This window comes from Centrocercus urophasianus, unplaced genomic scaffold, assembly GCF_019232065.1.
Source record: "Centrocercus urophasianus isolate 14NV4802_14NV808 unplaced genomic scaffold, USGS_Curo_1.0 seq_27, whole genome shotgun sequence".
In the NCBI taxonomy this organism is placed as follows: domain Eukaryota; kingdom Metazoa; phylum Chordata; class Aves; order Galliformes; family Phasianidae; genus Centrocercus; species Centrocercus urophasianus.
In genome coordinates this window covers 12917427-12945276 of record NW_024884833.1, presented here as the reverse complement: position 1 = coordinate 12945276, position 27850 = coordinate 12917427, and the positions used below count along the sequence as shown (strand labels likewise).

The window sequence follows — 27850 nt, the reverse complement described above, 5'->3', positions numbered from 1 at the left end:
CACAAACTCACTGGGCAACCTGTTCCAGTGTCTCACCACCCTCAGGAATTTCTTCTAACTTATAGTCAAAGTCTATCCTCTTCCAGTTTAAAGCCATGCTACATGCCTCTATAAGAAGTCCCTTCCTAGTTTTATAATAGGCCCCCTTCAGGTTCTGGAAGGCTGCTATAAGGTCTCCTTGGAGTCTTCTCTCCTCCAGGCCAAACAGCCCCAGTTCTCTCACTCAGCCTGTCCTCATAGCAGAGGACATAGCCCTCTTCACGGCCCTTCTCTGGGCCCACTCCAACAATTCCATGTCCTCCTTGTTTTGGGGGCTTCAGAATTGGACGCAGTACTCCAGGTGGGGGTCTCACGAGAGCAGAGTAGAAAGGTAGAGTCACTTCCCTCAATCTGCTGGTCACACTTCTCTTGGTTCAGCTCAGGATACGGTTTGCTTTCTGGGCTGTAAGCACACTTTACCGGCTCATCGAATCTTTCATTAACTGACATCCACAAATCCTTCTCCTCAAGACTGCTCTCAAGCCATTCTCAGCCCAACCTGTATCTGTCCTTGAGACTACCCTGACCTAGGTGCCAGACCTTGCATTTGGCCTTGTTGAACTTCATGAGGCTGGCATGGGCCCACCTCTCACGCCTGCCCAGGTCACTCTGGATAGCTTCCCTCTGGTGTGTCAACTGCACCACTCAGCTTGGTGTCATCTGCAAACTTGCTGAGGGTGCACTCAGTCCCACTGTCCATGTCACCTACAAAGATGTTAAACTGCACCAGTCCCAACAGTCCCAATACCCATCCCTGAGGAGCACCACTTGCTACCTGTCTCCACTTGGACTCTGAGCCACTGACCGCAACTCTGTGAGCGTGACCATCCAGCTAATTTCTTACCCAACAAGTGGTCCTTCCATCAAATACATTTTTTCCTCCAATTTGGTGACCAGGATGTCATGTGAAATACATCAGGCCATGAAGGAAGAGATGCAACATGCAGATGGGCTTGGGATCAAGGGGTAGAGTTGACCGCAGACAGTTATCCATGAATGCAAGACATGCCCTGCCCTTAAGGGAGCCAAACAGATAAAGCCTCTTTGGTATGGAGGACAGTGGCTAAGATAAAACTCAAGGAAGTTAGCTTATAGTGGTGGAAGCAACCAATGGCTGTCTGGAAACATCTATCCTGGGTCTTGGAAAGTATTTCTTGGAGGGACATGACCCCCCAGAAAGAACTGAGTCAGACAACAGGACTCATTTCCAAAGTAATCTCATTTATATGTAATTATCATTACTATTATTTTTTCTCCTCCCTTTTCTGTCTTAGCAAATAGTTTTCATCTCAACTCATGTGTTCTACTCCATTGTTTCTTCTTCCCTATCTTCAAGGGCACTTCACCCATTTGAGGCAAAATTGCTCCAAGATAACTTACAAATCTGAAACAAAATCACTGAGCTAAATGAAGTCTACTTTTCATCTGCTTTTAATTTCTATAAAGATTTTTTCAATTGAATGGACTTGGCAAGAAAAGAATTCAGCCGTTCTACTTGCAAAATGCAATGCATTCAGGCAGAAGCATGGAAGCTGTTTCTAACTGCAGCAGCTCAGCTGTGTCTGTTATCAGACATACTGCTGTAGAGCATTATTTTTATTCAGCAATGAGGGTTAAGTATTTAAACACCATTTTCTGTCAGGGTTAATTTGTAGAAGTAATTTATGATTAAATCTTTATTTAAATCAAAGAAGGTACAACATTTGTCAACAATACAGCTGATTAAAATCAGCTTCACCTGTGTAACATTAGAAAACATCACTTTAAAACAGCAGTTGTCATTCAGTTCATTTAAAGAAGGCAGGCTAGAGATATTCCATAAATCAGCACTTTTATCCCATAAATCCCACTCAGCTGGCACAATACTAGATATTCCATCCTACTGCTGGTACCTGATTATGCTTCAGGTATCCTAACAAAGTCTCGTCTTTCAAACAAGCTTCACAACTGGAAAATACTTATGAGGAGAGAAGTCAAATTCTGGAGGAACCTAGAAGGGAGGCATTTAAAATATTACACTCAAGCAGCAGAAGGAGATAGAAAAAATAATCCCAGCTCTTTTCTATCTATCTGAAAAATGCTCCAACCTGGTTCTGGATCTTTCAGTAATTTCTCCAGTGGTAGGAGGTACAAAGTTGTGAAGTGCATTTCTTCAGCATCATCTTTTCTGTGCCTACCCTTCAGCAAGAAAGTCTGAAGGCCCTCTCCCATCCCTCTGATCCACTGATCCTGAAAGCCAGTCACTCTCCTTGCTGTGTTCACACAAGTTGCTGGCACGCTATCAAGTACTCCTTCCTGTTCTTGAAGACTAATTTTGTATATGTTATCCCACACATACTTTCCAATTTTGTTTCAAAGACATTTAAAAGATAAGAGTTTTCTTTATTTAAATAATTATAACATACTTGTTTCCAAGAGAAAATGAACTGTTACTTCCCAGTTCTTTTGACAGTCAGAGTAACTGTGGCTTAAATCTGCTAATTCAGCTGTGGTATTGTTGCATAGACAATAATATTTCACATTAATTTAACCTGGTATTTTCTTACCTTAGAGTCTTTTTTGTGACCTCCTGCCAGAAGCTTCATGACCACAATATTGGGTTTAGCAACTTTTAGAATTCGATTGACCTATTCAGAAAACAGCAAGTAGTTTTCAGTTGAAAGCATATGACTTCAAAAACATTCCAAAGATAATACACACACTTGCATACTGTAACAGTACTACAGTACTACTCCTCTTAACAATATATTTCACCAGAGATCAAAGAGTTCTGAATTTACTCAGAATTACATTAAGTGGATTAATGATATTTAATAAAGGGAACATTTTATTGTTCAACAGACCATAAGACCACTGTCTTCCATCCTTAAGTATAAAGACTGTTAAAAATATGACAAATTCTGAGGCACCTGTCTGAAAAAAAAATGTTTAGACCGACTCTAGGTATCTACCCTATACACTGATCCAAACATGAAGAGAAGTGTTTACAAACTAGTACTGAAAAAACAAATGGAAACAAATGCCAGATTGAAATCTACTTTCCAGCCAAACTAATTTTTCCCATCTCTCAGGGAAAATTATCAGGCTCCAGGTAAGCTAGGAATGTGTGGATGTTAACTTCCTGGTAAAACTGATGTTTTTCAAGTGACATCAGCAGGTATCATACAAGCAAGAACTATGTTGCTGCCTGTCATTTAAGATGCTCAGCAGAGAGAGCCTTGGAAGGGTGAGCACAATGCAGATTCCATCTATCAAATCTGATGAAATGAACTGCTGTGTAAAACGCCACCACCCTCCTCTGACCAGCCCTTAATAAAAAACATTCAGCTTTACTCAGTATTTTGGAAGAGTGCATGTAAGGTACCCTGGATCTCAAGCAAACTCAGCTTGAAACAAGCACATTCTATCATTAACAGCTACTAATTTTTCCAGTATTTTAGTCTTACCTCATGGTCTGGATTAGGAATATTCTCAAGAATCATTTTAGCTTGCTGGAAGTGTTTGCTAGCTGCCATGTAGAGATCTGCTGATTGAGGAGGGGGGCTGTACTTATTTAAATCAGACATTTCCTGACATATAAAAGAAATATACAAATACACATTAAGATCAGTTGCCAGTAAGTTTTATTTTTATTACCCTGAGATTGATAAATTTTAAGAAAAAGCAGTAAAGTTAAAAACATTTATTTTAAAAGGCAAATCTTAAGCATTGTATGGGAACTGCTGAGTCACAGCCTGAACCTCTGATTGATCACCTGAGGTGAGCCTTGAGTCAGCCAGAGGAGCACAGGTGAAGGCAATTCGCCTGTGCTGCCGGAAGGGGTGGAGCCAGGCTCCACCCCTCCTAGACCTATTTAAGAGCTGGCTACCAGAGGGGAAGGATCTCTTCTGGAGATCCCCTCTTTTGGTATCTTCTGGTGAGCTCAACCCAAGGGTAAGCTCTTCCATTTATTCTCTTTTGTGATCGTTGTCTGCTTTGCCTTACTCTCTTGATTATATTGCAATTATAACATCTTGGTTATACAAATTATAACATCTTGGTTATACAAGCATCAATACATTGTTTATTTGTCATTGTACACTGCTATAAAATATTGCTATAAAATGATACCTGTTTTCAATAACTTGCCATTCATTTGATTAGTTAATCCTATGCAGCAGGGAATAAAATTATAGGAGGAAAAAAAAAAGGAACAAAAAATACAAAGCCAAATGGTTGTAACACTATTTACTCAAAGAACGTTTAAGACTCACACTACTTAACTCTTCATTCTATATAATTTTGAAGCTTCAGTGACAGGGAAGAAGCCATGTCTTCACTTCCACAACAGCTATTCATGATGCTAAATTAAGGAGTGTGGCTGGCATACTAAATATTACAGTTGCAGTACCAGACAGACCTGTAAAAGCTTAAAGATTGGCCAACAGGTATCTGCAAGTTCAACGTGAAATTTCAAAGTTCCTGTATCTGAAGCAGAATAACCCCACATATCACTACAGTCTAGTCAACCAACTGGAGGAAGCGCACTGTTACAGTGAACACTAAGTCGAATACAAGCCATAAGGGTTCTCTTACATTCCTCTTTAATTCCAGACTAATAGGGGGAAAGACCATTAATTGCAGCTTGGGAGATTTAGACTGTAAATGAGAAGAAAGTGCAGATAGTGCAGCCCAGAATCAGGTTATCCACAGACTAACTGGAACAAAAAAAAACAAAACGTAACAGGATCATGTTTTCCAAAGAGGAATGTGTATCACTGAATTTTTTCTGGACTTGACTGGACACAGACACAGCTGGTCTGATCTATAACACTACTTCAGAATAAGACTGGACAAGACAGACATTCACATATTACTTCCAACTACCACTTCCATTATTTAAAACTGAAATCTAGTTTTATCCTTGTTTCCTTTTCCTAATTATTCCAGTAATAAAAACGTTTTGCTAGACAAACTACCACAAATAAGTCTGTCAATGAGCTTTCAGTAGACTTCATTTTCATGCAAATCAACACAAGCATTTCAAACTGTGAGAGCAGACCAATTTTCAAGCATCTAAGTGTCTTCGTAACAATTGTCTTTGCATACAACTAAAGCTAGAACTTCCTGCAATTTTGACTTAAAGAATCATAGAACGTTTTGAGTCTGAAGTAACCTTGAAGATCACAGAGCCATTCTATGACCCTCTAGTCTCAACCCCATTTCACTATCTGAAGATGCCCAGGTATGCCTTAATACAAACTCTGAGATATTAAGAGCTCTTTTTATAACAACACTACCTAAATAAATGATTATTTACAAAAGCATTTTAAAATTACTCACTTTAAACTGCAGGTAGTGCACTGGGGGTGGTGTTATAACACTGTTGAATGGAGCAAACCTGTGTTCATACCGCACTTGTTCACTATCCAATTCAAACTTTGGTTTTCTTACTTTGCCATCCATGTCAAATGCAATCATTGTCTAAAAAGGACAAGATAGAGTACAGTGAGAAGTGTGAGAAGTGTTAGCTTTATGTTGTCTTTTGCACAACCAAAATGAAAGCTATAATTCTGCACTAATTGGATAGGGGCAAAACAAGGAGAGAATTTACTATATCACATTAAAAACTTGAAATTCATTTTCAGTGCCACTAAAAACAGAGGACATGCAACGTATACTTAAGTCTCATTAAAAAAGAAAAGAAGCCACTGATCAGTAAAAAATGTAAAAATTACCTTGTACATCCCAGCACACATATTTTGGTATGCTTGGCTCATAGTGATCTCTCTGCTCAGAGGGCGAACTGCAAATTTTAGATAAAGATCTTTTAAATTCCATATAAGCAAGAGAACTTACTTCAGATTATTTCCAGGAGCACTGCCCAAACATGACATGTTTTGTTGTATTATATGATAAGCTAAAATGCTTCTGTAAATTACTCATTTTCATTAAACTGGCTTATTACAATATACTGCTTGTTGAATTGCACATATTCCAGGAAAGTTGTTTCTAACACATTTCTCACTTCTTCAATTAAATTTTCTCACCCCTCCTGAAGGATTGTGAGCTTCCATGCAATTAGCAAACGTATGTAACTGTGCTTCCAAGAAAATAACGGAAGAAATTTCACTTATAATGATAATCACCAGCATCTGTTTCTTCCTAATAAATATAGATAAGCCTAAGTACTGAAATGTGTAAACATGCTGAGTGCCAACTGTTGGTATTCAAAAATGTAATTCAAAATCGAACAGTAGAACACAGCCATAACTCACCTACATAGCAGAAATCAAAACGTACACCGTTCTCTTGCATCTTACTGCTCACTCTCATAAGAAGGTGAGAATTACTCATGGACTCACTCAGTACTCATTTTAAGACCGGAATTAGTTTTTCTTTCCATTTGCTCTGAGCATTAGGGTAGTGTTCTGCACTGACTTCAGTCTAATGGTTTCAGCATCACACTGTGCTGAAGTTAAAGATATAAGCTAGCTGGCTCAGATTGATCTATTCAGTGAAAGAGACTACACCTTCTGCATTGTAAATAATGAAAGACAACTGGAGCATGAAGAACAGGAACACTTTTTTCCTGCTCACTTGGCTCCTATTACACAAAATATCATAAGACACACTTAATTACAATCACATGAATGTTACGTTGCCTTCAATAAATTGATTCCAACAGTCAGCAGAAGATTAAAGCCTTTTTAAGAAGAAATGCTTTTTACTGAAATAATATTCTTTGAACTTCCCCTTTAGCTTCCACTGTATAACTATTGCCAACTGGACTTATATTTGGCACCTTTCTACAAAGTGTAAAATTTTCTGAACTTCCAGAGCAAAGAAAATTCAGCTGAAATAATCTCAGGCTGTTCAAATCCAAATGTTCCCCTTGACTAGAAGACAAGGATATACGTACACAGAGAAGCAGAGAGCAAAGAAGTAGATTGTCTGCATGGTGTTCAATCACAAAGTAAATGCTAAGATAACTCCAATTTACTACAATCTATTAGCCATTAGGTATGGCAAAGCTATATTAAATACTACTTAGGGTGTGTCTGGCTGCCTCTTTAGCAGGCATGCTTATTGCTCTGATTAGAGAGTCAGTTTGCTATTATAGTGAAAGAGAAATTCTCATTATCACTCACATAGAAGCATCAGAGAAAGACCAAGTTTCTAAAAGAAAATTTTACACAAGATTACTACCACTGAATTTAAATAACATAACTCAACATCTAAAAATTAAGAAACATTCTGAAGACTAAGAGAAAATAAAGAAATATATTGAAAGTTTGGTCTTCGAATCTAGCTACAGAATCTAGTCACAAAAAGCATACCTCTACAGTCTCTAATTCCTTTGGAAAGGTAGTATTTTTCGAAGACAATTGCTCTGGACCTGTTAACTACATCTCGCAGCATCTAAGGTATAACACAACTGGTGAAGCTATGAATACAAATAAGATTTGGATATTTTTTGAAAAACGTATTTAAATAATAAATGGAAAACTCTTACATAGAGATTGATTATTTCAGTTAAAATGTTTTACTTTTAGCCTTCATAAACTTCAGGACATTTTTCCCACTGACATAAGTTCTGATTCAATTTTTAATTTCAGTTTGACACGGTCACAAGAAAATGAGAAAAAAAAACAACAAATCACTTTACATCTCAGATACCTTTTTTCTTTTTCTTGGTTTTCTTGCTACTACGGCCTTTCTGTTGTTCTTCCATTATTCTCTCTTCTGCCATTTGAGAGCTGTCAGCACGGCTCAGCGTTGACATCAACCAAGCATAGAGGAACTCTGATAGGTACCTGTGGAAAACACAGTATACCCCCTGTAAAGTACGACAGCATAAAACATAACGCATGCTTTCTAACTGAATGCTAACTGGTTTACTCAAAGAACTTACTTACAGGAACAAACTTTAGGGCAATTAAATCCATTAAAAAATGTGCACAGCTGAAAACAACAAATTATTCTGTGTTCTATTTTACCAAGTTTCAAGCTTTAAAAATTCATGTGTTATCACAGAAAAGTGCCAAGTTCACACTATATACACGTGACATTCTTGAAGAGAAATTTTAAAGAATTCTTTCAGAGAAATTTCCTCTGGAGCATGAGACAGTCCAATAGATCTTATTTCAGAACAAAAGGAATTAAAGAAAAACAACCTAAATTATAGATCCAGACTATATGAAGAAAAAAATAATGCTCTGTAAGAATTTATAACTCAGGAGAAAAATTACTGTGTAATTTACAGGTTTCCTCTTTTTTTCTTCACTTAATGTGCGGAGATAAAACAGTTCATTTGATAGTTCAGACTATAAGTGATTTTATTAAAAAGGACAAAGGGGAAAATAAGGCAGGTATGCACACTAGGTTACAGAAAGCTGGGTATTACTGCTAAGGTAGTACTTGAAAGCATATCGCAAACTTCTGCTACCTATCTGCAGTATTACTTTTCCCACATAATGTGGAAAAACCATCAAACCATCAACAAAGCAAAGCAGAAACAGAATGAAATGCACTGAAGTTCAAGTAATGTGAACCTGTCTAACTGCTCAGAAAAAAACAGTGATAGCTTACATAAAAGTTTAATGGTGACTTCGTTAGAAAAAACAACAAAACCCTCAACCAACTCAATCCCCCAAAACCTCTGCTAGAGTACAGAAGTACTTCATAGTAGATAGGATCAACATTAAATTTTTTATTGCTGTATTGAAACATTGAACCATTTAAAAATCTTTTCTCATTTGAACAAGTCATCTACTATGAAAAATAACTTCATGTGAATAAAGTACAGTGGAGGAAAAAGAAGTACTTTGACTTCATACAGGGTGATCATTTTCAGTGAAGGCACGTAACTCATCAAATATGTTTAAGAATACGATGTTATTTTTACACAGTACCACAGCCACAACTTAAAACACTGAAATTTTTTAAAAACACTAAGGTGGTCAACACAATGATCTCGGTAGGACAAAGACAGAAAATATAAAATTGTCTTCCTCCTGCATTGTTCTCTCTGTTAATCAGTGTATTTTTCACCCATTTTCATTAGAAGACATTGTTTCTGAAAGTTAAATGAGAGCCAATTACTATCTCAGTGAAAATGAGGTACAATAATAAGTAAAACTAAAAAAGAGACCAATAGATTTTTCTTGTCCATTTGTAATTTAATGAACAGGAAACTAAATAGCATTTTGAACCAGCGTAAGACCAAAAGAAAAGAGTTTAAACCCATTTTTTAAATGTTTGCATTTAAAACTCCGTGATAGGATCCCTCCCCCAAGACCTGTAAAGAAAGCATTCTCTTACCAATATATATAGTAATATTCATGCATGCTGTAAAGTTCCAACTCAAACCCACTCAGAAGATACTGTATCATAATACGGAGGTTATGATATAAGACCCAGGTGCCCAAGCATGCCAAATGCTGTCTTTGTGGTTCCTGCTTCAGCAACATACTATGAAGTGCTGCATCTACTTTTTCTGCCTACCGAAAAAGAAAAACAAAGGTAAACTATTCAGTAATAGACAAGAGGAAGAATATAAGACTGCAAGTGCAACGAAGTTCTCCCAGAAATAAAGAAATCAGAATACAAGTGCTGCCAACAAAGTTATGCTCCAAATTTAAAACAGAAATGTTTTTCCAGATACTGTTGTGTCAATGGTCTAGAATAGGTAAAAATCTGAAACATTTTTCACATAAGGAAATTATACTGAATGGAAAAAATGTTTAATACAATAATTCAGGGAGGCAAGCTTGTTAACCAGCACTATCTCTGTTCATATTAAAATTTCAGATTTTAAAATTACTAACAGTCATGTGAGCACTGGAACTCAGAAAATACAGCTAACTATTATTTGTCCTTCTGTATTTGCAACCACTACTTCATTTTATTTTTTTTTAAACTTGGCTGCAATGAAATACTATATTTCTAAGCTTGGAATGCAAGTACGTTTACACTGTGGCCTACCAGAGAAACTAGCACATTGGTAAGACCTATTCAGTGTTAAAATGTAATTGTATAGAAGATGTGAAGTCTCTCTCAGCTGGAATATTATTAGTAGTCTTGAACGAAACACCCCATTATACACATCAGAAAGTATAAAAAAAAAAAAAAAAAAAAAAAAAAGCATCTCGAAACAGCAGTATTTGCTGCAGTATTGCAGTAAACTCTCAAGCAAATCATCTTCAGAGATGCTAGAATACATAAAATTTCCCTCAACTTCAAATGATTGTTTTCTTTAGCATGAGGGTCATAGAAAATGCTTAATTTCATTACCTCAGACTATCTAAGGAAACATTCCCAGCAGAAAACTTGCCTTTTCCTGTAGTCTTTTACTGTCCAGTCTGGAGAAAAATCCCAAACAAACTGGAGTACGTATTCTAAATAACTACTACTTACTTCACATATGTTTTTTGAACTTAACAAAAAGAAAGCCATTTTCTACTTGACAGAGCAATAAATCTGAATTTTAAGAAGTGTCTTGCAAAGATGTCTCAGAGAATCACAAAACAGTTCATTGGGAAAGGACCTCCAAAGATCATCAGGTCCAAACTTCAATGGAAAATGGGGCCTACATGAGACTATACAGCATCCTTTGCAAGAGTACCTTGAAAACCTACAGATAGGAATTTTATCACATTATTGTTTGTTGCAGTAATGATTGTTATCACTGTAAAAAAACTGCTTTCTTATATCAAGGCAAAACTTCTCCCAGTGTAGCTTGTAGCTTTTGACACTTGCTTTCCTCCACTGATTGTAGGTTAAGACTTGTACTGTTACAGCTACCTTGTGATCTATGCTCCAGTTACGCTGGCAAAGTCACAGGTGAAGAAGGTAATGAGAACCCTCTACCTTGTCATAATTATTAACAACCAGCTTTGCTGTCTGTTTATCAGTGGGAATATGTCTTCCCTGTGCACTTCTGCTTTGCTCATGTAACTAAAGAAACCTTTCTCATTTCTGTCACCTAAGGCAATTTCCAGCCTTGATCCTTAGCTTCCCCGATGGCAACTTTGCACACCCTAGCAACACTTCTGTAGCCCTTAATGCATAGCGGGTCACTTCTCCATAGATTGTATGCTTCTTTTTGGCTTTTAAGCACACAGAGAAGCTCATTATTTAGGAAGGGCGGCCTCCTGTTCTGTCTCCTCCCCTTCCCTTTGTAGGGGATGGAATGTTGTAATTCTGAAGGATTGTTATCGAATAATTCCCAGCACTTACAAGCTTCTTTGACCTCCACAGATGCCTACCAAGGAATCCCTCATAGCTGGGTGCTAAGCATCCTGAAGTTGGAACTTCTAAAATCAAGTTATTTTATTACTTGCTTTCAGTATACTGTACCAAACCCCAAACTTCACAAACTTATGATAGCTGTATCTAAGGCCACCACTGGTATTTAGGTGTTAAATATCCCTTCTCAGTCTGCCAGCAGTAAATTCAGCATTGTGTTGTTCCTATAGGCATGCTGAGGATCTGTAGCAAGAAACAGTCTTCAGTGCATTTCAGAAACCGGTGGACTTCTGCCTCATCCATCTGTCTCTGCTTACAAGCTTGCAGACTAACAATTACAAAATGGACAGAAGAGTACAAGGAGTGCAACTGTTGCTGAATTACAGACATAACAGTGTGTTTCCACAAAGTTTACTGATATGACTAAGTTAATCTAAAATAAACAAATAAAATACCCAAGCAAACAAAAACCCAAAAACTCAGTATCTTTTTATTCAACAGATCCAACAAGAAGTATTTGGATTCATCCTATATGCTTCTTGGTCTCAATTTAGAGATCCTTGTTTTGAAATTCTCTTTAAGACATGAGAACAGAGAAATTGCTTCATTTACATATAAACAAATACCATATGCTCCAATCTGGCAGGAATATGCCATGAAAGAAAAGTTTGCTGGACTGCTACCTAGGACATTACCTCATCCTGAAGGGTGGCAAACTCCTCCAGAATGTGACCCAGCTTATCTCTCTGACGAGCTCTATTGTGTCCATGTATTTGAATGAGACTACAGAATGGCTGAAAGAAACAAAGCACAGTTTTAATTTTTCAACACAACCTTGTGGAGGAGTACTAGGCATGCTTTATACATCTATCATTAGAAGGTAGGGTCCTTCAGACTCCCTAGGAAGCCTGCAAGTTAACAGGCAAGCAATCTGGAGCAAAATGCAAATGCCCACTTCTCTGTATGCAAGTCAACAAGGGTTTAGATGAGCACCTTTGAGGAACGTAATCACAAGCAACTGCTTGCAGGAAGAGATTTAAAAGAGTAAGAGTAAGATATAGGTCTTCCAATATTTTCTGGTATTTTCATTGCTCTGTCACTGCAATACAAGGAATCTTTTCACTTTTGTTTTTTAACCAGAGAGAAGGTAAAAATAATTCAGTTTTTACTACGCACTTTCTGAATGAAACTACCTTGTGAAGAGGCAGTTGGTAAAGATTTCTTGTAAAATCAAATGTTAATGAAAGTGTTATTGAAAAATCTGGAATACAATACAGGCAACAACAAAAAAGAAAGCAACAACAGCTTTCTGACTTTCTAAGCATTGCCATTTTAAGATGGTCAAGTTTTCCAATTCTGCCTTCCCATCAGTTATCTAAAATAACTGGTTTCATTTTCAGATGTAAGTTTAATCTTGAAAGTACTCATATATGAGTGTATTCAGTGTAATTGGAATGAACACTTACCCGAACACAATGTGTCACAAAGGAATCAATGTAGTCCTTAGCCTGGTGATTGTTATAAAGACAACATCTAGAAGGGAAATATCCACAGATGGATTTAAAATGTCACCACTCTACGCAGCACAAAATTCAACAAGAAACATAAGTACGAATAATTTCACATATTAAGCACAAATTAATACAAAATGCGTATATTCTTCAAGAATCTGCCTTTGTAAGAAGAAATATTTTTCATCATATTATACATACACACATGCAAGTCAATTCAAGACACACTTACTTTGGAGAAAGTACTGGAGGACTGACAAAAGATCTTAAAGCATCTTTTACCATGTCTTGCATGAGGTGAGTACCAAACACCTTCTTATTATCTACTAGAAAAGTCGTCTGAAAATGAAAATGTACTTTCAGAAATGTGTTAAGTTAAAAGCAATGCTTTAGAAATAATATATAGAGAACTCTTAAGATACCTGAATGTATCAAAATTGCTTTAAATATTCAGATAGTCTGGTTAGCTGGCAATCTTAAAAACAGAGGCATACTGAGATCATTCATTTGTATTGAATTCATATAAAATACAGCTCTAGTGGTTGTATAAGATGGGACACGTAAAATTATTTCATTTCTTTTTCTTCAAGTATGATTCATCAGACAGATGTTTCCAAAGATTAACAGAAAATACTTTGCACAGTTCCCCTAGAGGCAAATAAAGTTAAATCTGAAAAGAACGGGACCAATGCAGAACTTTTTCTGCCCTCCAGATACTACTACTTTCACTGGTCACATTTACTGCTCATTCCACTTTCACCCATAAGTGCTTTGCCCCTTTTCTACACGGCTCTCCAGCAACTGGAGAAATTGTGCTGCCAGGCACCCATGCAGTAGAAAGTCAGAACACACGTATGTTATGAGAATGTTTTACTTGCCAGTAAATCTCCATCAGTTTTACACATGACTTAATTGGGATCAAAGGGAAAGAAGTTCTGACATCCAGGGACACCCTACACAGATCAAAACCTCCTATAAGGAAGTTATTTTACTCAGAGTTATGGAATACATAATGATTTTTTTTAGGGTAAATGAAACAAAGTCCAAAACTCTACTGTATCCCAATCATCAGTTGCTGTTGCAGCAGCAGAGATAGTTTATATATGATCAGTCCCAGACTGATGTTAGCAAATGCAGAATAGCAGAAAATGCCTGTACAGGGCCAATATTAAGGTACAGGAAAAAGGTCAACACCGTGTTTTAACCAGTAGGTACTAACATCATCTAAACAGTATTTTAAAAATGTTTTAAAACAATGAGATCAGAACATGTATCTGATACTTAAGTAGCACCAGAAAATTTCTAAAACCTGTATTATACTAACTGGTGTGCAAATAATGTAGATATTTAAAGCAAGAGGATGAATCCATATTTGTCACGAAAGCTAATTACTTTGCTCAAAGACTGGACATTACCTGTAACAGGGATCTTGAAAGAACACATGGTGATTGCTCACTAAATTCACAGAAAAAATCCTAATTTGTATTAAGGAAAAAACAAAATACAAGTGAGTTTAATATGACAACTCTTATACATGGTTGTATTTTTTATGTACATGTTGTATGCACACACACAACTGTGTAAATACACACAGAAAAACACACACACACATGCAGATAGCACAGCTCATACTGACTGTAAGAAAAAGGAACAAGAACTATAAAAAAACCTTTTATGAACTTAAAATCTATTTCTTCTGTAATTATCATTTACAAAACAGAAGGTTTAAAATTTATTTTTCTCAGTACAACACTGAAATAGTACTATTAAAGAAAAAAAAACAGGACACTGTGAAGCTGTTTATGTCTCACCAATATTGAACCAGGTTTGTAATAAAACTGCAGGAATTGACTAGTTGCAGGTGTTTCATGCAAACACTGCTATAACTCATGTAACAGAAGATAGGAAGACAAAGCATTTTTGCATGGTCTTTGAACAATGCCTGACTCATCTATGGCTCCCTTGTCAGAGAAAATGTGTTATGTCAGAGAAGCATTTAAATCGCTTATAACCAGTGTAGACAGCAACTGAGGGCAGCATGTCTTATTCAGGAAAGAATATACACAATTGCTTAGCTTTATTTCTATTCAAGGAATAACTTGCTTAAAGATCTGTGCTCCTGTGTTATAGAATCCACGTACCATAAAGAATGTAGCAGGGACAATGTTCTGCTATGGCAGACACAGCTTTTCAGACAAAGAAAAGAAGTCACAAAGAAACTACTTTCCTTGTGTTAATGCTACTGTGATGCATAATTACTATCTAAAGTGTTAGGAAAAACTAGACGTTTGACAAGAAAAAAGGCCTTCATCCATTAATTAAATAAGATGAAGTACCAGTAGCGTTAGCAGATATTGGATTGCGCACAGCAACACCAGATAAATACACAGAAAATACCAAAAGATTTATTCATACAGCTCCTTTTTTTCTGCAGTGTGTAACAGCAATGCATGCACTGAATCATTTTTTTCGTAAGTCTAATTGTAAGATTTTACATTTGGCTATAAATATGAAATATTCATACTTACCAATATACAGTGCAAATTAGTTAAGTTTACCACTTCACATACAGTTTTTATTCGGTCTATTAGTTTGGAAAAATAACTGACCATTTCTTCCCTTTTAATTATTTTTGCATACCGAGGGAAAGTTGGAGGCAGTAACCTCTGATTAACAAGAGGTTCAAAGCCCATCATAATAGGGTGATCTAACAAGAGAGGAGAGAGAGAAAAGCTGCATATAAGCTGACTTTTCAGAACTCACTTTAAACTTAAAGGTATGATATTAATGATTCAGTTAGCCTAAATGAATTTTTTAGCTGACATTAACTTCTGGTGACACCAGCTATGCAACTGAGATAATGATTACTATTAGAAAACCCTCAACTCTTCAGCAGTTACCTGTACAGACAATGAGGTGCTGCTTCCTGTTCTGAAATGGCATATGCATTGATTTGAAATGCGATGCACAGCATTCAATATTTACATAAATTCTGGCTTTGAGGTGACATTGCTCACTTCAGAAGAAGCAGCGCTCAAAGCTCTAATAGTTTGTATAATAAAGAGTACTAGCTCAAAACAAACTTTTTGTAACATATTTAAATATTGAACCTTATCAAGGTACATCTTTAAGATTGGAAAAAAAAAAAACCAAAAAAACTTACCTCCTTTAGTGGTATCATTCTGTGCCTGTATACCATGATGTAATGAATTATGGATGGCAGACAGCAAGTCAGCTGCCTGAGTCATCAATTTCTGAGCTTCTGCAACTGCACTTGTCTAAAAAGCACAGGACAATTAATCACATTTTAAACTAACATATTTTGACTACAGAATTCATCTTAGTTTTGAAGAAAAAGCATGACATCACAATTCATGTTTGAACATAACAGTTCTGAAAAGACAAACTTTTGTGCAAAAAAAGTTTTCTTTATATTTTACATGTCTGTATGTATAATATTGCATTTTATGAACTATTTTTAAGTAATGTAAGCCTTAAGAATAATTACAATTGAAAGTCTAGAACACACTATGCATGTCTCCCACTCTTGATTTTGCAGATCTGGAGAAGAAAAAAACAAAACTTTTCTGCCAAATGAAGTATTCCAAAGATGAAAAAAATATCACCTATCATTAAAAAAAAAGCAGAACTCTTAACAATATCGACAGAACAAAAGCTTTCAAGCAAAATGAAATTACTAAATAATATTAGAAAATCCTACATTTTCATTAGAAATAGTCATCCATTACCTGTTGACATGCTGAATTTTCTGACATTCTATGAAACAAAATGCGAGCAGAAAGAATACCATTTAAAACAACTTTCTGTAAAAACAGAATTTTGTTTTTAAAGTACTAGCCTAATGGTCCCTGAGGAAGATGTTTTATACTTCAGATGTTTTATACTTAACATCAAATTCCTTTGAAAAAAAAAGTTTAAAAATCCCTGAAGAGCTAACGGAAGCTGAACACTATCCACAGTTCTGCAAAATGTCCTCTTGAAGTTCTACTACGTGAATAAGCTGCTAAGCAGATCTAAAATCAAATCAAAGCAAGCTAGGAAGTAAACAACTCATAGCAATTAATACAAGCAGAATTTGCTCGCACGTCACTTCCAGGCCATAATTTGATTTCTGCTACACAAATGGAGATGCTCAGAATGCAGTTGTTCTCAGCTACTTCTTTTCTTCACCACTGGTGCTTATCAATAATGTTGGGATTTGACAACTTTAAATTTTAACTTAATCAAGGACTTTTAAACCATCCAGTATGCAACCACTCCAACAGCAAAACTAGGAGGAGCACAACTCCATGCCAGTAAACAAAAACCTTCATGAAAACTGAAATAATAAGCAATATACAGTTACCTACTCTTCTGTGAAGTCATTCAAACAGAAAGGTTTGTGACAAGCAATTCTAACCAAAACAAGCAGTTTCCTTTCAACAGCTAGGAAATCCAGTATTTTTTAAAAAAACAACTATATGGAAAGTTGTTGCTTTCCACTTCTCAGACTGAAGAAATTTAGATATAAATGCAACACCCATATGGAAGGAAAAGCTAATGATTTTCTAGAGATAAACAAAATACAGTCTGATATGAGGTAACTCTGCAAAGTCTCATACAATTTCTTCAAGTGATTTCTGGAAGGCTATACTAATATCAGCTACTGCACTTTCATGTGTTTTTTTGTAGTAACTGAAAGAAAAATGAGCAATAGCTTCCCTCACGGCTTACTTAACCCTGCAGGAACATCAATTCACATTTACATAGTACTTGTACTGCCTTAGAGAAAGGATGTTAATGCAAACACAGAAATACCATAGACATACCTCTTTTTTTGTAAAGGCTATTAGAACAGTCAGTAGTACCCGCGTAAACTTTACTCTGCTGAATACAGCCAAACATTGTTGATGCTGTAATTAAAAAACACTCCAAATTACTAAGCAATATACATTAAATCCTGAAACTTATAAAAAACCCTAGATTTTAAATATAGATTTTAAAATAAATAGATTTATTGACTTATACCCTCTAGTCTTAAAAAGATACAAAGATACTTTGGCTGAAGGATAGCCACTGGCTATAGCTCCTATGCAAATCCATTTCAGTTTCAGCTTAAGTGGACAGCCATACCCTTCTACATCAACCACACCAAATAGATTAATTACTATCCTTTCTGGAAGGAGCTACACTGCTTCTACCTTCTGCTGCTAAATTGTCCCTTAATGGAGAGTTTATCAACAGGAGTAAAAGCTGTTGCAAAGAAATGAGTTGAGAAGGCACACGATCGTTAAGACTTTCTACTTCTGCTAATCATGTTTTCTAGTGAGGCAAGCAGAAAAATGACAGCACTGCAGCAGCACTATCCTGCCACCAGGATCAATCTGGAACTCTTTCACCACTTAAAAGACAAGGTATCAGATGGGGCTATGCTAAGAGCCATTCTTAAAGAGTAGTTCATATACAACTGGTGTAGCAACAATGGTGACACACAGTCCCCATGAGCTGAACTGCTCATTTAAGTGACAGTGTACTAATCCTTTAAACAGAAAGTAAAAAAGTAAACCAATTAATTACTTCAAGTTCAACTTCAGGATCTCTTTCTTCTCCTTGTCGACTTCGAGTGCTCTAAAAGGTTAAGGAATTTGAACTAATTAATTAAAAACTGCAAAGGAAGGTTACTGATAAAAGCCCTTTATCCTCTATAGAACACCTTCCAAGTTAAATAGCACTAAAAAAACAAAACTAAAAAAACTTCTTAGCATACCATGTTTCTTTTTCATTTCATATCATTTCATATCATTAGCATGTTTCTTAAGTAATCTTGTTTCTTAAATAAACACATCTGCCTCAGTACGCTCTGAAAATAGTGCATTTACTCTCGTTATGGAAATTCTAAAAACATTTTGACAAAGGAAGATTGATTCTTAATATCGCAAAGTATGTGCAATAAAAGCCAGAAATTAAATAGTGTTTTCTGTGTCACAGCCCAATGTCATGCTCTGTATCACCATCCCACTTATTTCTAATTATATCACTATTAATGAATTCAGAAAAAGCTCATGACTTCACCATCTTTACCTACAAGGCAAAGAACCATCATTGTATGCAATCCAGGACAGCAATCTTTCCGAACACACACATGTACACACACATGAAAAAAAAAAAAAAAAGAACAAAACCCCACAACCAGCATTTACTGACAGAATTTTATTCTTCATAATCCAGCTCCCTCTCTAAAACCTACACTAAGCACACTTGAAGTATAATCTGCAAAGCAAACGTAAAAGAAATACCTTCACTCGTCTTTGCATGTCATCTTCTACATCTTTGAGCATACCTAGAAAAGGAAAAATTCAACTAAAAGCAGAAGTGTTCTTAAGTACACTTACATCATTTAAATCAGAAAAGTTTTATGAGGAAATGAAGGCTAATGGAAAGGCTTAAGCATACATAAGTAATAGTGCATAGAAAGACTATTGCACATATGTATGCATGAAGTGATGAAGTTTGCATCCACGACTTTAGAACTACAGAGCTTTTTATTCAGAAGCAATCTGTTTAGATGACAATAAGTAGAAAAGTAGAGAAGCAGAATGCATGAAGAGTACCTTCTGGTGGCTTGTAGTTGTCCTAGTTCTAGACGATCCCATGGTTATACATTTGCTTGGCACACAGAATCATAGACTGACTTAAGTTGGAAGGACCTCAAAGATCATATAGTTCCACATCCCCAGCCACGGGCAGGGCTACTGACAGCTAGATCAAGTACTGGATCAGGTTGCTCAGGGCACTATCAAGCCTGGCCTCAAACACATCCAGAGATAAGGAATCCACAGTCTCTCTGCTCCAGCAGGCTCTCTGAAAAACTTCCCTCTGCTACCTAATCTAAGCCTTCTCATCCTCAGTTTAAATACACTCCCCCTTGTCCTATTACTATCTACCTGTGTAAAAAGCTGATATACCTCCTGTCCAAAATCTCCCTTTAAAGACTGAAAGGCCGTATAATGACTTCTCCCTGAAGCCTTCCTCAAGCAGAACAAGCCCAGCTCCCCCAGCTTGTCCTCGCCAATGTGCTCCAGCCCTCTGATCATCTTCATGGGCCTCCTTTGGACCTTCTCCAAAAACTCCATATCTTTCCTGATTTGGGGCCCCAGACCTGCATGCAGTACTCCAGTTACTAAACCACTTCTCTTTCAGGCACTGGACAAAATAAACAGCCAGGTAATTTCTTCAAGAGAAGGAATAATCAGTCCCTATTTTTACCCAATCATCAGGGTTGGGACTAGGGCTAGTACGAAACATAAGACATTCCTACTAATTTATTAGATCTGGTTGAAAATAAATGACATGCTTAAAGAGAAAGTGACTAATAGGAAGGCGCACAGAAAGCAGAGCTTGTACCTGTAACTCTAAGGTCTGTCACACTGTTGGCCATTTTAAATCCATACGTCATTGACTGAAAATCTTCCTAAAATATGAAAATTGGAGAAACATGAGTAGTGAAATACACAAAGTTACAGTTTTAAGCTTGCTTTTGTTGCTGTTGTTTAACTACACCAGGTATAAAATAAAAGTGGTTTTATTCGACACAGTGGAATACATCCCGTTACGGGTGATATTTCTGCTAAAATTCTGCATAAATCTTTAATACTACTATGACTTTCCTAACTCTTACCAAGCATCATCCTGCCAATAAGTTTCAAAAACTATGGATGCACAGTACTATTTAATCAATTTTAAGGCTAGTTTTTAAAAAGTGACTTGTCCAAGCTCAGAGAAAACAAAGGATTTCTCCAACACAAGGGCACCAAAAGGACCAACATCACAGAAAAGGAAATTCTCATTCCATTGATACAAGGACATTTCAGACAGACAAACATAGCTACCTAAAGTACAAAATCAGAACTTAAACAGAAAGAAAACCACATGTAAATCTGATTTGAAATGGTTAGCCACAAGATTAGCATTGTTTCCTGAACGTAATATTTATGTGGCTCAAATACTCAAGCAAAATATAGAAAAGAGCATTAACATCCTTTAAAGAACATTGCATAATCAAAAAATCAAGTGTAACACTTTCAGGAGCATGAACTGTTTCTCCTATGGCACCCTTCAATTAAACAGTAATTTAACTAGAAGTGTTTCACTTGCGTTAAAGAGCCTACAAATGATGTTGAATACTTAACGACAGCATATGCTGAAACATACCTCCTCAAAAACGGCTGCTTTGTTGACTTTTTCTCTAGCAATATCACAGATTTTTAGGATCCCCAGAGCAAAAGCCTTCATAGCAGGATCTTCTATGAAGTCCGGATTATGAATGTAAAGGCAAGTGAATACTGTCTGCGCCAAAGAATGCCCCTCTAACCATGTTATCTATGAAAATGAAAATTGAATGTTTTACTCATGACAGCCAAGTCCTCGCTTTTACACCCCTACTCTTTTTACATCTTATTGAGCTTCAGTGAGTCATTAAGGAAGTCTGTATCATCACAACTTTCTACCTAGCAGAAAGGGATGGAGAAGATTTTTCAACCTTTCGCCACAGTCCTTCAGCTAAATTCTGGTGCAGGGGAAACTTATAAAAGATTCAGCTCTGATCTCTGTGGCTTAGACATGACATTAAGTTGAGAGACCATCGAATATAGAAGTTTCCTTTACAAAATCCAGTATGAAAAATGAAATCAACTATGAAACAATTCAGCAATATTCTACATAGTTTCTTTTCACAATCCACTCTCACTACTACTTTCACGTTTTTAAACTAAAGCGAAACCTTCAGTAACGCAGAATACAATTTCTATCTTGAAATATCATGAAATACAGTATGGTAAGATTTCTAAAATGATGACAGTTCCCTTCTCTAAAATAAAAGGAAAAAAAAGTAAAAAAAAAAAGTCAGTCTATGAAGTGGGAAGGAGAAGAGGAATTATGTTACACCATGTCAAACACACAGTGATCTTAGTACGACTTTTTCCTGAATAAAATGTATAAAATGAAGCTCTACTCCTTTTCCTTTTTTCAATCTGGATTGAGGAATTATATTTTGAAAGCAAGAACATTAAACACTAATAGCAGATAAATCCTTACCAAACAACAAAAGCAAGTATCCATTATTCCTATCAACTCAGGTGAAGTGAGATCCTTTATCTTAATGGTGCCATCCTTAAAAAAAAAAAACACAAAAAAACAAGAAACAAAAATTAAAAATATGTAATACAGTATGTCAAAAAGCAACTTATTAACTGTACAACTGAAAAGGAAATTACAAATTGGTCAAGACTTCTGAATATTTGTATGCTTTACTGACCAGCTTCATAATGTTTCAAGAATTCTCAAAAAGCTTACTTTCCACCATGGTGTTCAACTTCAACGCAGAGCTTTTCAAAGAAAGCAATAAAATAAAACTTCTGATCTATAACTATCCAGTAAAAGCTTAAAGCCAGTTAACAGGCAACACTTAAAAACACAAACAATATCTAAAGTCACAATGACTGAACAAGGAATACTATGCAGGACTGATTCTCTGAAAGCCACTTTTACATTGTGGATACTTGAACAGAATTTTACTGCGTTGAAGGATCAAGAAAGCAGAGACCCCGTTTCTTTAATTTTATTTATTTAATGCATGCAATTTCACACAGCTTTCTCCCTTTCAAACCACTCCCATTCAAAGCACATGGTTAAAAAAATACATATTTAATCCTCTACAAGTGCATTACTTCTTCCCAAGTAACAGTCTTTCAGCGTACTTTCACAAATGTCGACCATGCATCAGAAGTTAATCATCACTGTGAATACTGTTAAATTTGACAGCTTCTGTTCATGTTAATGAACTGAACCAACAATCACAAAAAGAGTACAGAAGCTGGCTTCCTTTCAGTTATTGTCATATAAAAGACAAAAGATGTGCGGGATGACTTGCAAAACTATTTCCAAAATGTGTTTATTTGAGGTCTTAATATTTAACAATTTTACGGTAATTTTCACAGGAAGAGTTAGTATCACAGTAGTAATATGAAGAACAAAAAATGCAAGCTACTCATATAGTTATTTTACAGCCACTGAGAAGGCAAAAACAGGAAACACAAACCTTAATAGCTTGCTCAAAGTTCAGAACTTTTCTATTAACTTGGTTTCCAATCATACCAGCATCCATCTTGGGATCCATCATTTCAATGGCAGACATTGCTTCAAAAAGACCAAAACTAAGGAGACCAAAATAAATATGTTCCAAATTTCATTATTTTTATATCAGTCTTAACAAACCAGTCTAGAAGAACATATGATGACAAACTGAGTACACTGTTTCTTGACTGCTGTCAATTAGCTACATGAACACTATGATTGATCTTGAGAGAGCATGGTTTTCATGAATCTGAGGACTGTTTAACAGTTATGTAAGAAAAGACACACTTAAAAGAAATTGCTTAGTACTTATTGAGCAGAAGAACACTTCTTAACTAAATATCCCATTTCTAATCCTATGCAAGTGTAGAAGAAGGCTTATTGTGTGTTGGGTTATTGTGCATTCTAATTTTGAAAGGCATTTATGTATAAAACTACGCCTTGTGCTCTGATTCTACTGTGGTGACATCCCTGATCATAATTCTAAGCCATTAAATTGAATGTTCCTTTCTGTCTTCAGAATTATTGGTCTTCAGCAAGAACTTTTTTCATTCTTTAAATGAAGAGACCTACATATCTTAATAATACACTTTAAACAATACAACTTTAAAATATTTTAATCTCAACTGGTTCCTTAAAAAATCCAGCAAGATCCTAGCACATACTTTTTGCTGAAGTATACTTTCTTCTTCATGTGTAGAGCTCCCAGTTTCCACTTTGGGATGGCATTTTAGAATTACTCTAAAGCATATAGCATGCTTACTTAAGCATGCTAATGGCATCTGAGGTAAATTAATTAATAAACTTCAAACCTTTTCTGGTCTTTTTGCATGAAAGAACGTCCATGTAAAATAGTTCAGCAGGTTTACTAGTTTCAGCGTTATTGACAATAACTTCTAACGTTAGCATTGCATCTATTAAGTGAAAATGTAATATTATCAAATTTGAAAAGTCATGGCTGTCAGGCAAAGTCCCCAGAGACTAGAGAAAAGGAAACATCACTCTCATTTGCAAGAAAGGGAGAAAGGACGACTCAGGGAATCACAGGCCAGTGAGCCTCACCTCTGTGATGGGGAAGACCATGGAACAGGTCCTCCTAGAAGACATGTTAAGGCATATGATAAACAAGCGGGTGACCTGAGACAGCAAGCCTGGTTTCACCAAGGGAAGGCCTGTGCCTGACCAATCTGGTTGCCTTCTATAATGTAGTGGTGGCACTACTGGACAAAAGGAACATCTACTGGACTTCTGCAACGCCCACCACAAACTCATCTCTAAATTGGAGTGATATGGATTTGAAGAGTGGACCACTCAGTGAATAAGGAATTGGTTGGAAGGTCACAATCAAGGGCTGTAGCCAATGGCTCTCTGTCCAGGTCAAGGGCAGTAATGGGTGGTGTCCCCAGGGGATACATCTAGGATCTGGTACTCTTTTAACATCTTGAACAATGATACAGACAATGGGACTGAGTGCATCCTCAGCAAGTTGCTGATGACACCAAGCTGAGAGGTGTGGTTGATATACCAGAAGGAAGGGATGCCATCCAAATGCCATGATAAACTTGAAAGGTGGGCCCTTGTGAACCTAATGAGGTTCAAGGAAGCAAAGTGCAAGGTTTTGCACTTGGGTCGAGGTAATCCAGGTATGTATATAAACTGTGACAAAAGCAGCTCTAATGAGAAGGACTTAAGAGGTCTTGGCTGATAAAAAACTTAACATGAGCCAGCAGTGTGTGCTTGCAGCTCAGAAGACCAGTGGTATCCTAGATTCCATCAGAAGAGGGGGTGGCAAGCAAGGCAGGAGAGGCAACTGTCCCTTCTATTCTGTCATCATGAGACCTCCAAGTCTAGGACCCCCAACATAGGAAAAACATGGGGCTTTTGGGGAGGGTCCAGAGCAGGGCCACAAAGATAATCAAGGGGCTGGATAACTTCTCCTACGAAGACAGGCTGGAGGAACTAAGCTTGTTCAGCCTGGAACAGAGAAAGTTGAAGGGAGACCTCATTATGGCCTTCCAATATTTAAAGGGAGTATAGAACCAGGAGGGAAATCAACCTTTTACATGAGGACAACTGACAGGTCAAGGGGGAATGGTTTTAAACTAAATGAGGGAAGATTTTGATAAGATATCAGGAAATTTTTTTACTGAGAGAATGGTGAGGTGCTGGAACAGGCTGTCCAGAGAGGCTGTAGATTGTCCGTCCCTGGCGGTATTCAAAACCAGGTTGGATGAGGCTCTAGGAAACCTGATTTAGTACTTGATCAAGTGGCTGGTAACTCTGACTGAGGCAGGGGGGATGAAGCTTGACAATTCTTGAGGTCCCTTCCAACCTAAGGCATTCTATGACTATACTGGCAAAAAGAGAAATGATCAGCCTTCATAGAAACACATCACATACACGCTCATGAGGATTAATAATACTGTAAGTATTTCAACTACTTCAACTAAAGTAAAAATTTAAATAACTTAGCTGACACTGCATGTCTTGCTCATTATTAAGCATTAATATTTAAAAAAACAGAACTACTCAAAAGGCACACTTACAGTTTGTCATGAAGCAGTTCTCCCAACTTCAGTTCTATGAAGGAACAGCACAATAAATAATTACAATCATAACTTTAATGCAACTTTTCCAGCATAACTGTATTATTTTAAAACTGTATAGTCTAAAAGAGAATAAAGTGTGAGAAGCAAACCAGGCCCTTCTACTCTACCTTTACTTGCTTCTATTTAGCACTTTTACAACCATCAGGCTAAAAATCCTTCTTCATAATCATACCTAATCCTCCTCTCTGACACCAGCACCCGAATCACCAAACTTTAAAAATCTGAATAGTGTGAAACACAGGACAAGTTTTCCAGGCTCCTTTAGGCAGATGTCTGATTTTCCAGAGTAGGTGTTAACTGAAAGGCTTGGTTGTCTTCGTTATTTTTTAGCAAAGCCTTCAGATGCACTTGACTGGCATACAAACCATACATTATTAATAAGAGGGAACTATTTAGTGGTATAAGAAAACTATGTCAATGATTGTCTAAATTATTGTGTCTAATAAGCTACAGTTTTACTTTTATTTTTCATAAGACCATCATAAAATAAATAAAATTAAAAAATACATAAATTCGCCATTGCAGCAAACTAATAGCTAACAGCAATAAAGGCTTTGTTTAAATCAAAGCAGTTGTCTCCATGTAACTCGGATGTACTACATCCCTTCTGAAGTTGAGCCTTAGTTCAAAGACAAAAAATGATATACTGACCAATTAAATAAACATATCATCATATCCTGTAGATTCAAAATTTACAGAGAAAACAGCATTAATTCCGCATAGATAAATGAGCTTTCCACTCAGTAGGACACAGAAAGAACTCTTAGTAAAACAAACAAACAAACAACAGAAAACATACAAAAACACACAGAACAACAAAGAGCACAACAAAAATCTATATTTATGCAACCTAGAAGTAAGACAAGATTCTTCTCATATTTCCAGCCTTGCAGAGTGTTAAACACAGGAAAACACAAAATCATTGCAGTCTCTTTGTTTGGAGCTTGAATGTGGGTCAAACTATTTACTGAAACAAAAAAAACTATACTCAGTCCTCCAAGGATTCAAATTTTTCACAGAACATGACCACTACAACTCACCTCTACAAGCTTCTTCAAAATCCTGGGTTATATCTACCCAGTCTGTATTACTCTTTTCCATCTTGTCAGGTATACCAAGCTCCCATCCCGAATCATCATCTTCTACCGAAGCTTTCATAACCATGATAGTGCTCCTTTAAAACTATATCAAACACACTACACGTTAGGCAGAAATCACAGAAAGTTGTTCAAGGAAGATTTTTTATTCCGCAATAAGACAGGGAGACTAACCAAATTTCATTTAAATGGCTACTATTACATATAATCAGCTTGAAAGGCATTCAGTTTCCCTACCACTTGTTTACAGGCTACGAACCTTCAAAAGCTAAGAACACCAAAACTTTGTCAGTGCATGGCCATAACAAAGTTTGTACTGAAAATAAGACATATGAGAAGAACCTTCCTTAGAGAGGATGCAGGCAACACAGTTTTACCTTCTAGCGTTTTACACTGCTAGGAACACGAATGTCCTCCTGCTGCAACGCAAAAAGTGTTGCTATGCCTCGGAACATATTTGTGGGCATTTCCGATACCAAGACCACCGCCAGAGCGTTAAGCAACCGCAGACTAAAACGTAATCTTGGAACAGCAGTGACCAACTGCTCCGAGCTGGTGCCGTGCTCCCACGCGGAGGCACCCCGAAGAGCGCTGTGCGCACGCCGCCTCCCCACATGGTACCTGTCCCCTGTTGTGGGAAGGATGGCGGCACAGCCGTCAGGGAGCCCCGCGCCGTCCGACGGAAGCAGAAGCTTCCGACAAAGGCCTCCGAAGACAGCAGATCTCCCGCGTGCCGGCGACTAACAAACAGTGGCGGCGACCGCACGGCTTCCCAACAGCGTTCGGGACGGGCCCCGCCGGCCCCCTCGGTTCAGCACCTCGCGGGAGGCCGCAAACCGCCGTGCTGCGCGGGTCGGGACGAGAAGAGACCTGAAGACACCGAAAGACTGAGATGGCGTTAAGGCCGCTAACGCCGGACCTCTCAGAGTCCTCGGGGCACACGGCCCCGCAGCCGGACGGGCCTCCCCGCACCGCGCACACCGAGCGCTACCTGCGCTGCCTTCGCCGCCCCCGCCGGCTGCAGGGCCCGTGCCTTGGCGGGGCTCATCCCGGCGGAGTGCGGCGGGAGGCGATCGTGCCGCCCTCATCTCGGCGAGGAGCGAGGAGCGAGGAGTGCGACCGTGGCCCCGCACGGTGCCTCCCGCTACCCCAGCCAACGTACCTGCTCGCCGCCTCCAGCCCCGAATCCCGGCCTGGGTGACGGAACGCATGCGCGCGTTCCTCCCGTCTCCCT

At 37.4% G+C, this 27850-nt stretch overlaps 1 protein-coding gene across 1 annotated transcript; it reads right to left on the bottom strand.

The window, feature by feature from the left end:
* Positions 1 to 1683: 1683 nt before the first annotated feature.
* On the bottom strand, positions 1684 to 27812 carry NAA35 (N-alpha-acetyltransferase 35, NatC auxiliary subunit). Its single transcript, XM_042826801.1, has 24 exons — positions 27779 to 27812; positions 27238 to 27486; positions 26560 to 26701; positions 25457 to 25490; positions 22876 to 22990; positions 21873 to 21947; positions 20991 to 21158; positions 20184 to 20250; positions 19076 to 19119; positions 18357 to 18407; positions 17609 to 17692; positions 15943 to 16057; positions 15308 to 15486; positions 14195 to 14254; positions 13012 to 13118; positions 12735 to 12801; positions 11964 to 12062; positions 9343 to 9521; positions 7699 to 7835; positions 5757 to 5824; positions 5362 to 5502; positions 3486 to 3608; positions 2586 to 2666; positions 1684 to 2029 (listed from the first exon to the last, which is right to left on the bottom strand). The coding sequence occupies exons 3-24, from the start codon at positions 26681 to 26683 to the stop codon at positions 1970 to 1972; spliced, it is 2178 nt and encodes a 725-aa protein (XP_042682735.1). The 5' UTR covers positions 26684 to 26701; positions 27238 to 27486; positions 27779 to 27812; the 3' UTR covers positions 1684 to 1969.
* Between the last annotated feature and the right edge of the window lie 38 nt (positions 27813 to 27850).

Excerpts from the sequence above, each read along its gene's own strand:
- NAA35 (XM_042826801.1), bottom strand. The coding sequence starts at position 26,683 with ATGGTTATGAAAGCTTCGGTAGAAGATGATGATTCGGGATGGGAGCTT. Across the intron at positions 16,058-17,608 it reads TAGCCTTTACAAAAAAAGAG|ACAAGTGCAGTTGCAGAAGC; the intron begins GTATGTCTATGG and ends TGTGCTTTTTAG. Across the intron at positions 2,030-2,585 it reads GTCACAAAAAAGACTCTAAG|GTTCCTCCAGAATTTGACTT; the intron begins GTAAGAAAATAC and ends CCTCCCTTCTAG.